The sequence below is a fragment of the Schistocerca serialis genome, chromosome 6, assembly GCF_023864345.2.
Source record: "Schistocerca serialis cubense isolate TAMUIC-IGC-003099 chromosome 6, iqSchSeri2.2, whole genome shotgun sequence".
Classification (NCBI taxonomy): domain Eukaryota; kingdom Metazoa; phylum Arthropoda; class Insecta; order Orthoptera; family Acrididae; genus Schistocerca; species Schistocerca serialis.
The window spans coordinates 408070177-408085740 of NC_064643.1; the positions used below are offsets into that span (position 1 = coordinate 408070177).

The 15564-nt window shown below is 44.6% G+C and overlaps 1 protein-coding gene across 2 annotated transcripts in view; it reads left to right on the forward strand.

Moving 5' to 3' along the window:
- Window positions 1-253: 253 nt before the first annotated feature.
- Window positions 254-15564, forward strand: part of LOC126483873 (CUB and sushi domain-containing protein 1-like) — a 434289-nt gene continuing 418978 nt past the window's right edge. For both annotated transcript variants that reach the window (XM_050107116.1, XM_050107118.1), the window contains exon 1: window positions 254-357. In XM_050107116.1, the coding sequence (XP_049963073.1) occupies window positions 273-357 (85 nt within the window). In that variant the 5' untranslated portion in view covers window positions 254-272. The remainder of the gene's footprint in view (window positions 358-15564) is intronic.

The following is a 15564-nucleotide window of genomic DNA, read 5'->3' on the forward strand; positions in this document are numbered from 1 at the left end:
GTCGAAGTCCTAATCGTGCATTGAACATCTTGTCAGTATGAATCAGACCGGTGACTGGAAGATGGTACGGTCCCCCTGTGAGCTGCAGACGGCGGGTGCGGCGGTGCAGGAACGCAGTCGGCAACCTGCTACGCGGAGAGAGGCGGCCGCGGCCGCGGTTGGCGCCGGCGACGTATCGAACGGCGGCGCTGAGCGGCGCTGCGCTCGGCGTGGGTCCGCAGCTGGGTGCAGGCGGCGGGCAGTCGCGCGCCAGCTGCCGCCCGCGGCGCACCATGGCGCCGCCGCACACCCCGCCGCGCTGGCTGCCGCTCCTCGTGCCGCTGCTCGCCGCCGCCACCACCGCGCACGCCTACGTCGGTGAGTGCGCTCTCTGCTGCCCAGGCTCTCTCCTGGCTGTAGGCGTACCACTGTCTACAGAGGCCAATTTGTTTGGGAGTGTACTGTCATCGACCATTGCAGTGCTGACAATGCTAGTTTTACTAATTGACGATGGTGCATTTCTTAATTGAGTATGAGACGAGTTGTTAAATATTAAGTGTTATTAAAAATGAAATAAATGTTGACGGTAGGTAGCCAGTGGAAAGACGATGAAAAGAAGTATATTAATCAGTGAGGTTGCACACAGTACATAAAATTTGACGGGTTGCTCTGCAACTACAATTGATCTGAAGATTAGAAGTTACTTAAAAAACTCAGAGAAATAAAAAGAAAGTGTGTTCGGTTTATAGTGGCTCAAATGGTAAGGCTAACTATTACGCGTGATATAAGAAGCAGCGATTGTCGTATAGCATGTTTCAACTAATTTTCATGCGGAGATTTCCAAAACAGAACCAACTAGATTGGAAATAGTATTGTGAAGGTGATGATGACAACGAGTTCGGACCGAAGCTTGTTAGGACTGAAATTTTTCTCTTATTGCAATTTCCTGAAAGACATTAATGCTGCCTTCAGATCATGAACGTTAATGCTACTACCATTGTTATTACACGCTATCGTTATGCTCTCGTTCGCAGATTTCAACGTTCTTTCTCTTTTCTAGATGCGTCTGATGATGAGTTCATAGACCGAAACCGGAAATAAAATAAAGGAAAAGTTTTACGATCGAAGGCTCTTTTGTATTCCACAAATAATAAACAGTGGCTAAATTTGCATATAAAACCTTGTGAGTTTTTGAATATCAACCACCTGCATACCAAAATTTATTAAGTAACAATAAACAGCAACCAAACGGCATAAAAAACCGAAACACACACACAGTATTGGTACTAGATGCGCAATCACAGCTCTTAATCCTCCCTTGTTTACCTATAGCTGAGTCCTTCACCCCATGTCGTATAATTTCCTATTACCGATACTTGAATTTGCGACCGCTAATAACAACTGACAAATAACAAGAAAGGGGTAAGAACCTTACGTGATGCAGCTGTAAAAATTCCTTCTCACATGAATATCGTTCGTCTCTTGAAGAGCCACCCCTTTCTCGAGTGCCGGCACTACCGTGTAAACAATGAAAACTCTATGGTTGTGCGCCGATTGTTCTTCAGCTCAGACAAAGTACAACTGACAGCTTTTAGCTCGTTCTAATCAGACATTTTGTAGGTGGCATTTAATGCTTTCGTATGCCAATTTTGTACTGTTGACATGCTACCTTGGCATTTGGAAAAACACTGTATCTTTTCAGTTCAATGAAAGTCTTATAAATATTTGAAATTCTCGTTTGCTTGCCCAGTATGTGGTTCAGAATCTCATTAACATGTATTTATCTATGATGATACTGGTGGCTCTGAATTAAATTATTTCACACAAATAAACCCACGTGTTCTCATGTCTCACCATATGAGGTTACGTAATGCACGCAAGAACACTATCGAACATGACCGTTCCGACGCTCCAGGTGCTCTGGTGTACGGAGTCATAACGTTACATTGGCGTAATGACCTTCATATCTCTGTATACGATACACTCACCTGTCCAGTTATTGCGGTACTGTAGTTCTTCCTCATGTGTGTCTTTTCGGGGATCCATTCAGCCCTGACTTCATTTTTAAGTATTGTGTTCTGCTCACTCGTCTAACATAGGGTGCCTAGGAAACTGTTTTCTCGGTTCGCTAGACAGCAATTCAAGCAAATCGCATTAATGGAGTTTACTACAGTAAGTTAAACTGATAACACTTAACTTTGCAAGTGGCGACTTGCAAATAATCAATGTCCTTCGTTATAGACAATTTCATTACAAGCAAAACAATATAGTTCGTAAGTCACTGCTGCAAGCTCGTTTTCCACTCCGGCCGCGGCCTATATCGTCTGCGGTGGCTCACGGTCTTGCTGTTTTGGTGGATGGTAAAACTGTTCCATTCGACAATGATGTCATTCCAAAGACATCGCCGGAGAGCACGTTAAAGGTGTGGCGGTGGGACTTGAAGTCCCACACCACCTTCCGGCGATGGAAGTCCAGGTTTCAGGCACGAGGTAACATAACTGCTAACTACATTACTTATGAACATTGGGGCCGCTCGTCTTGGTGTCGTCCTAGAGAGGGGTTCGTCAACGTAGTATTGGCTGACGTCTCACATCCGTGTATGCTCTTCCGTTCTTGATCGTCGTTACGCCGGAACATCATGGATGACACCTGCGACCGTATGGGACAGCTCCTGTGGAGGAGCTCCTGGAACAAGAGGATGTTCGGTGAATGGATTGGTAGCACTTTCTCCCGACTCAAATCCCATAGAGCACGTGCGGGATGTGTTGGGGGAGGTATTACAGCGCGTCCACATGCACCAACGACCCTCCAGCAGTTGCGACTCGCCCTGGTATAGGAATGAAACGCCCTACGACGAGAACTCCGTAGCAACCACGTCTCCAGCATGGCAGCTCGTTGCAGAGCATGTACTGCCGTCTGTGGTGACCACGCACCCGCACTCTAATAAGAACCTCGTCTTGCCTTTATAATGTCCAGGGCACTATCACAAATCGCGGTGACTTCAGTGTATTTACTGTTTTCTGGATAAAAGTCTCATTTCTGTTCGTCTCTTTCCGTATTTCCTAGTTGCCTTCTCTGCTATACCCTAGCACTTCTTTCTGTGTATGACCCAAGTTTAATAGAGCTATGTTACTTGGCAGTGATGCAGCATGCGAAAGTTACTTCTGTCCTAAAGTTTTGCAGAACACTGTATCTTAAGACATCACCAATATCATTAAAACAGTGCGTCGTTCCATTTAGAAGGGAGAATGTTTCTGCAATATCTTCGTAAAAAATAACGAAAGCAAGTGTTAATTCTACAGGAAAATAGTTTCCACGTTTCCATATTACAAACCTTTGTTGACAAATATCACGTACATAGACATAATGACCTGCAGACTCACACCTGAATCAAATTAAAATAATAGCTGATTCTGCAGGAAGGTGGGCATGTGAGCAGTTCTCGTATGGCGTCTTCTGCAGGTAGTACTGATATAAATTCTTGATAAGCACAATGTCATGTGTTGGAAACTCTAAATGAGGTACTGCTTTACGAATCGAACTGTTGCACCAAACTCTTACTGTACTGTCTTCATTTCGCATTTTAAGTGTAATTTTTCTTGGTTCTGCCTAACTGAATTTCCTTATACGTTTTCTAGCAAACGAAAATTGCTGCAAGCAAAGTTCGACTATGCGTGAGATGGTGTGGTGTTTCAAATGCTTCCGTCTTGAGTGTGTACTGACTGGACCTGTGGGTTATCAGGCGAGTTGACTCGTGGCGCCGAGCTGAATGGGCATTTATCGTGAACTCGTTACGTAACCAAGCGGATAACAGTATCGCAACTGAAATGTTACTCCAGTTCCTCCTTTTATTTGCTATTTGTTACTAGTAGTCAGCAAGCCTCAGCTCAATGGGGAATCGCTCTGACATTTACAAGGCGTAAATACAATAAAATTTGTTGTACATGGCGATTAAACAGTATACTGAAACTACATTATGGTAACCATATACTGAAAACAGCATCACTAACAGTTAATAATATTCGGCAAAAAATTGTCAGTTGATCGTCATCACCAAAATACGAGAGTCATTCATTACGTAATGAAACACGATTTTTTTTCTGACGATTTCGTTTGAAAGACTATGGAATTTGTTGTGGAACATAGTGGAATATTCCCGCTTAAGCCTCTACAGTTTCATGAAGTTTCGGTAAGCTACCGCGCCTTCAAAATGACGTCTGCAGCGGAGGCGCGTTCCGAACAGAAAGCTTTCATTGAGCTTTTTGGCGGAAAACCGTAGCATCGCAGATATTCATAGGAGTTTGCAGAACGTCTGCGGAGACCTGGCAGTGAAAAAAAGTACGGTGAGTCTTTGGGCGTGAAGTCTGTCATCATCGTAACAAAGTCGCCCAAACTTGTCCGATCTTCCTCGTGCCAGCCGGCCGCATGCAGCTGTGCTCCCGCAGTGTTGGAACGTGCAGACATGATTGTGACAATTTTTTGTCGAACATCGTCCCAGATGATGAAACACAGGTTCATCACTTCGAACAAGGAACAAAACGTCAATCCATTGGGTAGCGCCACACCACCTCTCCTCCGAAGAAAAAGTTCGAAGCCGCACCCTCAGCCGATAAAATCAAAGCGACGGTCTTCTGGCACTTTGAAGGGATTATTCTGTTTGACGCCCACCTTCATGATACGAACGATCAGTTCTAAAGTGTATTGTGGTATCCTCAGAAAATTGAAAAAACAACTTCAACGTGTTCATCGGTACAAAAATTCAAACAAACTTTTCCTACTCCCTACACGAGAACTTAAGGCCTCATACAAGTCTGCGCATCCGAGAGGAGCTCACAAAACTTCTCTGGACTGTTCTTCTTCATCTACCTTACAGCCCGGATCTCGCACCTTTCGACTTCCATCTTTTAGTCTCAATGACGGATGCACTCCGTGCGAAACAGTGCGTGGATGATGGGAAGGTTATTGACGATGCAAGATGTTGGCTCCGATGCGGACGAAGAGAGTGGCGCCAAGCGGGCATATCGAGCCAGTAAGGTGGCGAAAAGCCGCCGCGTTGAAAGGAGATTATGTTGAAAAATTATGCTTTGTGGCCAAAAATGTGGTGAATAATATGGTGACCTGGAACCCTGCTTAAAAAGAAGTTGCGTACTTATTGAATAGCCCTTGTATATGTATATAAAATTTCGTGACTAATTGCTGTAGCTATTGACAAGCTTCGAATTAAGAGTGAAATTCATAAATTAGGTACCCATTTTATTAAATCAAAGCCTCTCCACCAGCAATAAAACACGAGAGGAACAACGTCAGGACGATAATCTGGTGAAACTTACTCGCCTTTTATGTCCGCGACTACGTATGGTCCCTAACGCGGTCATCAGACATTCCTGACGCTCGCTGTAAAAGGAACGAAAATTAATGTTTACTGTACCGTCGACGTCAGTAGAGTCTGAACCAAGCTCCTACTGGCTCCAAAGAACCACCGCGGTCGGTACGGTCGCTGTAGCAGAAATGTGTGATTCTGTATACTGGCTTAATATCTTACGCTTCAGACTACATACAAGCCGTATACAACACACGATTTCTTCCCACTCCACAAGGACGCGGCATGCCAAATAGTGCAAAGGAATTAAGCTTAGCTTAACCACATTTTAACGTAATACAACGAAAGTAACAGAACTGTTTTTGTACTATTCTTGACTGTAGTTGACCAAATGTAACTATTAGTAGTTCCACATAATCATAGGCCTATAGGATAAGTCAGTCTGTAGTAGAATTACAGAACATATTTTATACTCACGTATTATAATAATTTTAGGGAACGAAAAATTTATAAAGGGAAATCAAGAAATGTCCGTTCTAAGGCCATACAGTCCAGAACCGGTATGCCAGTCAGACAATATCGTCATGAGCATTGAGCTAATCATCACATAGAAGCACCATGCAGAATATGCCCATTTCGTAAAACATCGTGTCCTGCTGCGTCAAGAAGTCCGTAATTGCGTGCTGCCCATTCTTGTCCGACAGGAATCGTCGACCCTTCAAAGTCTTTTTCAGGGAGAGATGAGGACTACTGGGCAATTATTCGAGTGTCTCCCACCCTGCTTTACGAACATTTGCGATATGAGAACGTGCACTATAATGAAGCAGCAACACCCACAACGGTACTTGGAGCACCATGCACAACGGTGATTTTCGACATACATGCACGTACATACACGTACACCATTCCCCGATGGATGTCTATCGGCGTTTGTCCTTTGGCAGCCAAGAAAAGAATAGAAAAAAATGGTTCAAATGGCTCTGAGCACTATGCGACTTACTTCTGAGGTCATCAGTCGCTCGGTTCCAGACTGTAGCGCCTAGAACCTCCCGGCCACTCCGGCCGGCAAAAGAATAGCACCAGCATGGTTTTATCTGGACGAATTTGGTAACAATGACGCCATGGTTTGCGTTTCTGCATTTATCGCACGTCTGTCGGAAAGACACGAATGCCACACTGATTCCGTACCTACATGTAGGTGCTTATACACCCGCACCCTAGTCGCGCTATGTTGCGCATACAGTGCCGGCCGCTGGTGGCCGAGCGGTTCTGGCGCTTCAGTCTGGAACCGCGCGACCGCTACGGTCGCAGGTTCGAATCCTGCCTCGGGCATGGATGTGTGTGATGTCCTTAGGTTAGTTAGGTTTAAGTAGTTCTAAGTTCTAGGGGACTGATGACCTCAGATGTTAAGTCCCATAGTGCTCAGAGCCATTTAACCCATTTGGGCATACACTGCAGCAACGCCCTCAGTCGGAAAAAATGTTTGGATCGCCCCTATAAAAATCGACATGGATTCTGGAAACGGAGGCCTTGCGAAACATCTCCCACTGTGTTCGGCCATGAAATCCAGAGAGCTTTAGACATCGGCGTCCCGGTTGATGCCGTGTTCTTTGCTTCCGAAAGGCATTCGGTACAGTCGTTGTATGAACAGATTACGAGCTTCTCAAGTATAGGAGCCGATTTCAGAACTTCCTAGCAGATGGAACTCGGCAGATGTAATATCAAGAGTTCCACAAGGAAGTGTGATAGGACCGTCACTGTTTACAAAATATGTTAATGAACTAGAGGGAAGCTCCAGAAGGCTATTTACCGACGATGGTGTTGGCTGTAGTAAGACTGTGGCGCTGAAACACTCGCGAATTGCGGGAAGACCTGCGGAGGATGTATGACTGGAGCAGCGACTGGCAGTTAACCCTGAGAGTAAATAAATGTAACGTTTTGTAGATAAACATGCTAAGAGTCTATTACGTTTCGATTACATTGTTGGCGAAAAAATCCGTGGAAACAGTAACAACCATAAGCACCTGCGAGCTACCGTCCGGAACGTCATAGTAGATTGACCAGACAAAAGAAATCGTAGAACAAGAAATCATTCTGTAATTCATTGGAAGAATATTACGGGAAAAATCCACGAAATAAATGGCTTCAATGGCTATTGTTTTATTGCTGTGTATTTCTCATCTGCCTGCGACCAAGCTGAATTGATAGAATTGACAGATGAGATCCAACAAAGAGCGGCAAATTTAACCACGAGATCGTATAGTAGGGGCGAGAGCGTTACGGAAATGCTCAATAAACTCTTGTGGTAAACAAAAGAGTCGTTGATAGCCTTGCAGTAAACTGAAGAGATGACAGTCGAGTGTCCACTCCGTCTGCCCGCTTGAGTCACAAGCAGCTCCTACAGGTGTTTCAGAACGTTATACAGACCCTTTCACAGAGTGCCGTTTACATCAATGGTGATACTGGAGTGTAGTAACAGCCGCAAGGAGGGAGGGCGTATTTTTCACTAGATGCGTTAACACTGCACGGGACAGAAAATAGCAAATAATAAAACTAATGCAGGAAACGAACAGGAAAATATATCACTGAACGCTGCGCTCCACTGCTAGACGGGGAACTGCTTCCTAGTATTTCTGTACGGCAGTTGTAACGTTCTTCCGGGAAACGCCACTTCCCCACCATACGCACTTCTCGATAACAGACAATGTCTGAGAGATTTGCTGTTGACATTAAGAGACGTACATCTCAAGAAGAGTCAGCTATCGTATTACTTCCTCCAATACACACCTCGCGAAATGAGCACGACGACAAAGAGAAATTAAAGCTTATTCGAAGGTCTATAGACAGTCGTCTTCCCAAACACTGTTCAGGGGCGAACATGGGAGAAAAGGAAAGATGTTACCAGAAGTCTTCTCCGCCACACTCCGTAAGTTGACTTGTGGGGTATATTGTAGATAAAATTATTACTAAATTATGTCACTAAGACTAATCATCAGGCACTTAGTCGTCTACAGCGCTACCTACACGAGAGGAGTGAATCAGGCGTAGAACTATCAACATGGTTCCGCAGTTTGGTAGTTCCGTCAGAATCTCCTATATACGAGTTAACAAAACTTCGTCTATAACAGTTGTTTAACGGCTGTAGTCTTTCAGTTAGCGATCCCTAAAAACGAGATGGATACCGGCAGTGAAATAGAAGTGTCATTATGGTGTTTCGTGCAGATAATCAGCAAAAGTGCGTAATGTTGGTTTCACGAGTACAATCATTGCGGAAGGTAGTTAACTTTTCTAGACCTAAAACGTTATGGCTACACCAGTTCAAACAGTGACTGAAGTTTACTTTCGACACGATTTTAGTCTTTACGCGAGGAATACTTTGCATTTAGGGAGTCTCTGCTACTTTTAAACGACGTCTCGCTCAGGTGAACAAAATTGATAGACTCCACCCAGTCCAGATAGCAGAACGAGGAAGGTCTCTTGTCCGCAGCACCAAACTAAAACGAAAATCTCGGTCTTTCATAGCAGCTATCAGTTACTGAGGGAAAACATGAGAAATGACATATGTGGCTTTGGCAATACACCCAGTATAGAATACGTCTGAGCTGATATTATAAGACGACGGGAACCATGAACCAGAATAGCCAGACGGACATTACAATAGCGCTCCTCCAGAATGTAGGTGCAATGTTCTGCGCAGAGAGCAACATCATGCGGTCTCAGCTTACTGTCGCAGTCCAGCTTCCCTCGATTAGAATCTCTATGATCTCACTGTCACGCAGATGGTGACTTCTTCAAAAAAGCCTCTACCATTTCCAAACTTAGGTGATGAATCTTAATTTAAAATTTCGCTGTCAATATTTTGTACGCGAGCGTGCTGAAAAATAAAACCACACCTCACCTCTGCTTGCACCGCTTCATCCCTATCATAGCGAATTCTCGAAGATGTACTTTAAGTTTCGTAACGGATAAAATCGGATGGGGCCAAGTCGCAACTATGTCTACGATTTGCAGACAGAAATTCTACATCTACATTTATACTCCGCAAGCCACCCAACGGTGTGTGGCGGAGGGCACTTTACGTGCCACTGTCATTACCTCCCTTTCCTGTTCCAGTCGCGTATGGTTCGCGGGAAGAACGACTGTCTGAAAGCCTCCGTGCGCGCTCTAATCTCTCTAATTTTACATTCATGATCTCCTCGGGAGGTATAAGTAGGGGGAAGCAATATATTCGATACCTCATCCAGAAACGCATCCTCTCGAAACCTGGCGAGCAAGCTACAGCGCAATGCAGAGCGCCTCTCTTTGCAGAGTCTGCCACTTGAGTTTATTAAACATCTCCGTAACGCTATCACGGTTACCAAATAACCCTGTGACGAAACGCGCCGCTCTTCTTTGGATCTTCTCTATCTCCTCCGTCAAACCGATCTGGTACGGATCCCACACTGATGAGCAATACTCAAGTATAGGTCGAACGAGTGTTTTGTAAGCCACCTCCTTTGTTGATGGACTACATTTTCTAAGCACTCTCCCAATGAATCTCAACCTGGTACCCGCCTTACCAACAACTAATTTTATATGATCATTCCACTTCAAATCGTTCCGCACGCATACTCCCAGATATTTTACAGAAGTAACTGCTACCAGTGTTTGATCCGCTATCATATAATCATACAATCATACAATAAAGGATCCTTCTTTCTATGTATTCGCAATACATTACATTTGTCTATGTTAAGGGACAGTTGCCACTCCTTGCACCAAGTGCCTATCCGCTGCAGATCTTCCTGCATTTCGCTACAATTTTCTAATGCTGCAACTTCTCTGTATACTACAGCATCATCCGCGAAAAGCCGCATGGAACTTCCGACACTATCTACTAGGTCATTTATATATATTGTGAAAAGCAATGGTCCCATAACACTCCCCTGTGGCACGCCAGAGGTTACTTTAACGTCTGTAGACGTCTCTCCATTGATAACAACATGCTGTGTTCTGTTTGCTAAAAACTCTTCAATCCAGCCACACAGCTGGTCTGATATTCCGTAGGCTCTTACTTTGTTTATCAGGCGACAGTGCAGAACTGTATCGAACGCCTTCCGGAAGTCAAGAAAAATAGCAACTACCTGGAAGCCTGTATCTAATATTTTCTGGGTCTCATGAACAAATAAAGCGAGTTGGGTCTCACACGATCGCTGTTTCCGGAGTCCATGTTGATTCCTACATAGTAGATTCTGGGTTTCCAAAAACGACATGATACTCGAGCAAAAAACATGTTCTAAAATTCTACAACAGATCGACGTCAGAGATATAGGTCTATAGTTTTGCGCATCTGCTCGACGACCCTTCTTGAAGACTGGGACTACCTGTACTCTTTTCCAATCATTTGGAACCCTCCGTTCCTCTAGAGACTTGCGGTACACGGCTATTAGAAGGGGGGCAAGTTCTTTCGCGTACTCTGTGTAGAATCGAATTGGTATCCCGTCAGGTCCAGTGGACTTTCCTCTATTGAGTGATTCCAGTTGCTTTTCTATTCCTTGGACACTTATTTCGATGTCAGCCATTTTTTCGTTTGTGCAAGGATTTAGAGAAGGAACTGCAGTGCGGTCTTCCTCTGTGAAACAGCTTTGGAAAAAGGTGTTTAGTATTTCAGCTTTACGCGTGTCATCCTCTGTTTCAATGCCATCTTCATCCCGGAGTGTCTGGATATGCTGTTTCGAGCCACTTACTGATTTAACGTAAGACCAGAACTTCCTAGGATTTTCTGTCAAGTCGGTACATAGAATTTTACTTTCGAATTCACTGAACGCTTCACGCATAGCCCTCCTTACGCTAACTTTGACATCGTTTAGCTTCTGTTTGTCTGAGAGGTGTTGGCCGCGTTTAAACTTGGAGTGAAGCTCTCTTTGCTTTCGCAGTAGTTTCCTAACTTTGTTGTTGTACCACGGTGGGTTTTTCCCGTCCCTCACAGTTTTACTCGGCACGTACCTGTCTAAAACGCATTTTACGATTGCCTTGAATTTTTCCATGAACACTCAACATTGTCAATGTCGGAACAGAAATTTTCGTTTTGATCTGTTAGGTAGTCTGAAATCTGCCTTCTATTACTCTTGCTAAACAAATAAACCTTCCTCCCTTTTTTTATATTCCTATTAACTTCCATATTCAGGGATGCTGCAACGGCCTTATGATCACTGATTCCCTGTTCTGCACTTACAGAGTCGAAAAGTTCGGGTCTGTTTGTTATCAGTAGGTCCAAGATGTTATCTCCACGAGTCGGTTCTCTGTTTAATTGCTCGAGGTAATTTTCGGATAGTGCACTCAGTATAATGTCACTCGATGCTCTGTCCCTACCAACCGTCCTAAACATCTGAGTGTCCCAGTCTATATCTGGTAAATTGAAATCTCCACCTAAGACTATAACATGCTGAGAAAATTTATGTGAAATGTATTCCAAATTTTCTCTTAGTTGTTCTGCCACTAATGCTGCTGAGTCGGGAGGTCGGTAAAAGGAGCCAATTATTAACCTAGCTCGGTTGTTGAGTGTAACCTCCACCCATAATAATTCACAGGAACTATCCACTTCTACTTCACTACAGGATAAACTACTACTAACAGCGACGAACACTCCACCACCGGTTGCATGCAATCTATCCTTTCTAAACACCGTCTGTACCTTTGTAAAAATTTCGGCAGAATTTATCTCTGGCTTAAGCCAGCTTCGGTGCTTTCTATCAGCGCTTGAAGTTCTGGTACTTAACCAACGCAGCTTCGACAGTTGACAATTACAATACCGATTGCTGCTTGGTCCCCGCATGTCCTGACTTTGCCCCGCACCCGTTGAGGCTGTTGCCCTTTCTGTACTTGCCCAAGGCCATCTAACCTAAAAAACCGCCCAGCCCACGCCACACAACCCCTGCTACCCGTGTAGCCGCTTGTTGCGTGTAGTGGACTCCTGGCCTATCCAGCGGAACCCGAAACCCCACCACCCTATGGCGCAAGTCGAGGAATCTGCAGCCCACACGGTCGCAGAACCGTCTCAGCCTCTGATTCTGACCCTCCACTCGGCTCTGTACCAAAGGTCCGCAGTCAGTCCTGTCGACGATGCTGCAGATGGTGAGCTCTGCTTTCATCCCGCTAGCGATACTGGCAGTCTTCACCAAATCAGATAGCCGCCGGAAGCCAGAGAGGATTTCCTCCGATCCATAGTGACACACATCATTGGTGCCGACATGAGCGACCACCTCCAGATGGGTGCACCCTGTACCCTTCATGGCATCCGGAAGGACCCTTTCCACATTTGGAATGACTCCCCCCGGTATGCACACGGAGTGCACATTGGTTTTCTTCCTCTCTCCTGCTGCCATTTCCCTAAGGGGCCCCATTACGCGCCTGACGTTGGAGCTCCCAACTACCAGTAAGCCCACCCTCTGCGACCGCCCGGATCTTGCAGACTGAGGGGCAACCTCTGGAACAGGACAAGCAGCCATGTCAGGCCGAAGATCAGTATCAGCCTGAGACAGAGCCTGAAACCGGTTCGTCAGACAAACTGGAGAGGCCTTCCGTTCTGCCTTCCGGAATGTCTTTCACCCCCTGCCACACCTTGAGACGACCTACCACTCTACCACAGGTGAGGGATCAGCCTCAATGCGGGCAGTATCCCGGGCAACCACAGTCTTAGTCCGATCAGGGGATGCGTGGGACGAGCTGGCCGTCCCCGACAAACCCCCATCCGGACCCCCACAGTGATGCCCATTGGCAACAGCCTCAAGCTGTGTGACCGAAGCCAACACTGCCTGAAGCTGGGAGCGAAGGGATGCCAACTCAGCCTGCATCCGAACACAGCAGTTGGAGTCCCTATCCATGCTAAAAACTGTTTTGCAAAGAACGTCTGAACTAATCTACAGAGAGCGCAAACAAATCGACAAAATTTAAACGGTTATTAAAATACAAGATTGCGTAGTAAATGCAGTAATGCTGCTACTTGCGCACTGCTGACACTGCTCGGCGGCGGAAGGAGACTACGCGAGTTTACACTATTCAGGTACTAAAACGCGATGCTACAACTCTCAAATACTATAATACGCCCGAAATTTATGAATTAAACAATGCAAGTACCAAAAACACGCAAGGAAATTCAGAATTAAACTATGTAACAAATGAGTGGGCTAGGAGTATACGACTTGCTGCTGCAGCTGCTTATCCAACGGCGGCAGGGAGCACACTGACTGTGACCAACCGACACTGGCCGTTCAAAACAAAAACAGAAGACAAACGACTACGCGAATTTACACTACTCAGGTACTAAAACGCGATGCTACAACTCTCAAATACTATAATACGCCCGAAATTTATGAATTAAACAATGCAAGTACCAAAAACACGCAAAGAAATTAAGAATTAAACTATGTAACAAATGAGTGAGCTAGGAATATACGACTTGCTGCTGCAGCTGCTTATCCAACGGCGGCAGGATTTACTGTAAAAATGATATTTGAGAAAGTGTGTTTCAACGTTAAATGCTATTTTATTTTCCACCGTTGTCGTAGCAAGCACTTACTTCTTAGAATAAAATTTAATTCATATTCTCTGTAGTTTAGCAAAAATTATAAGATGTTATATTTAGCTTATCAATAACGTTCCACCTTATAGTGCCAGATGTTGACTATATTATGCAGCAATATTACTGCAGTACATCTTATCGTCTTTAAAAATTAATGGTATTCTGCTACTTTTAGCGTATTTGGTCTAATAATAAAACTTTGCCCACTAAAGATAAAAAATTCGCATCTGATGACAGCAGCTAGGGAAAGGAATCTTAAGTTTTCCTGTCTTTGAATCTTCAGGAGAAACTATTTAACGAGTAACTGCGCCCTTTAGTTTCTTCCCCACACTGCCGTTTTATCTGCGTAGCTCGACTCCGGTACATTTTGGACCTATTTTTGTTTGGAACATTCGGCGTCCCTTGCCCTGCTGTAACCTTATCAGCTTGTTCTACTCGTCCCTGCATGATGTTAAAAGTGCATTAACGAACTCCCTCTGCTGTTGGCACACTTTCTTTCGTTTCACGATTTTTTCCAGATTTTTTTTTCGCAGTTACATTTCCATTTAAGAATTGACACTTATTTTAGGAATTTATTCCAACGTTTTATTGTTTCGCCGAACGAAAAACACTCGAGATGTGCACGACTGTACAGTGGTGGATTGTAGCAAGCCTAGATTTACTTCTGGAGGGGGTCGAGTGGATACTAAAACATACCCAAAATATTAGGTCACTTTTATTAACACTTGAACGAGACAGAATTCTTAATTTGGAAACAATCCATGGCCACAGGGTGACAAAATGTATTTGTTGCTGTCGCTGAACTCTATAACCGAGCACTTGATACAGTTGAGATTGATGATCTTGACTAAATGTATAATTGACAATAAACTTCGATATACAGTCCTAATTTCTAATACAGTTCGCACTGCCGGACCTGAAGTAAGACGATGTTGTCATCGTAAGCGATGAATGCAGACTGGGGCTGAGCGGCGCTGCGCTCTGACGTAACTAGTCTTCCAGCAGCGGCAGCGTATGGAACGTGTGGTCGTGTCTGCACCGACGGCTCACATTCGTTGCTGCGTCAGGCAGCGACTGTACTTACTTGTGGTTCCGTCGTGATGCCAACATCGACATGAGATCGCGTTCTTCGAACGGCACTATAGTTACTATGCTCTGCTTAAGAGATTCAAATTACCGACTCGCACATCGTTCAAGTACGATATACGGATGGATAATTTACGAAATTATTGTTCATAAAACCCCTCTCAACATTATTGTTTATCTCACTTTGTGGCCGGTTGCTCCATCTGGATGAAACCGGACGCATTGGTCACTCGCACTCTAAATGGGCTATAAAATATCTATTAACATACTACTCAGTCACAAGAACGTTGACGCTCATGTGAGTGATATTTGCAAAGGAACAAAAAGAATAAGGGCGTTCATATCGACCGTGTATCTTCAATGGTTTCTTACCAGTCCCTGTACCGCAGATTAAAGTGGTGCATTGTGTTGACAGATCATTTCACATCGTTACATTATTGTTTCCAGATTACATTCCTCTTATTTGTTACACTCTTCAACGGTAAATGTACACTCCATCATCTAAAGCAAAAAATACAGGTCGTGCCCAGCAACCAGTAGTTACGCAGTGTTTGCGCTACAACTCCCAGCAGCCGGTGCTCCATTCTTTTAGGCCTGAGTGCCTGAGAATTTGTATTAT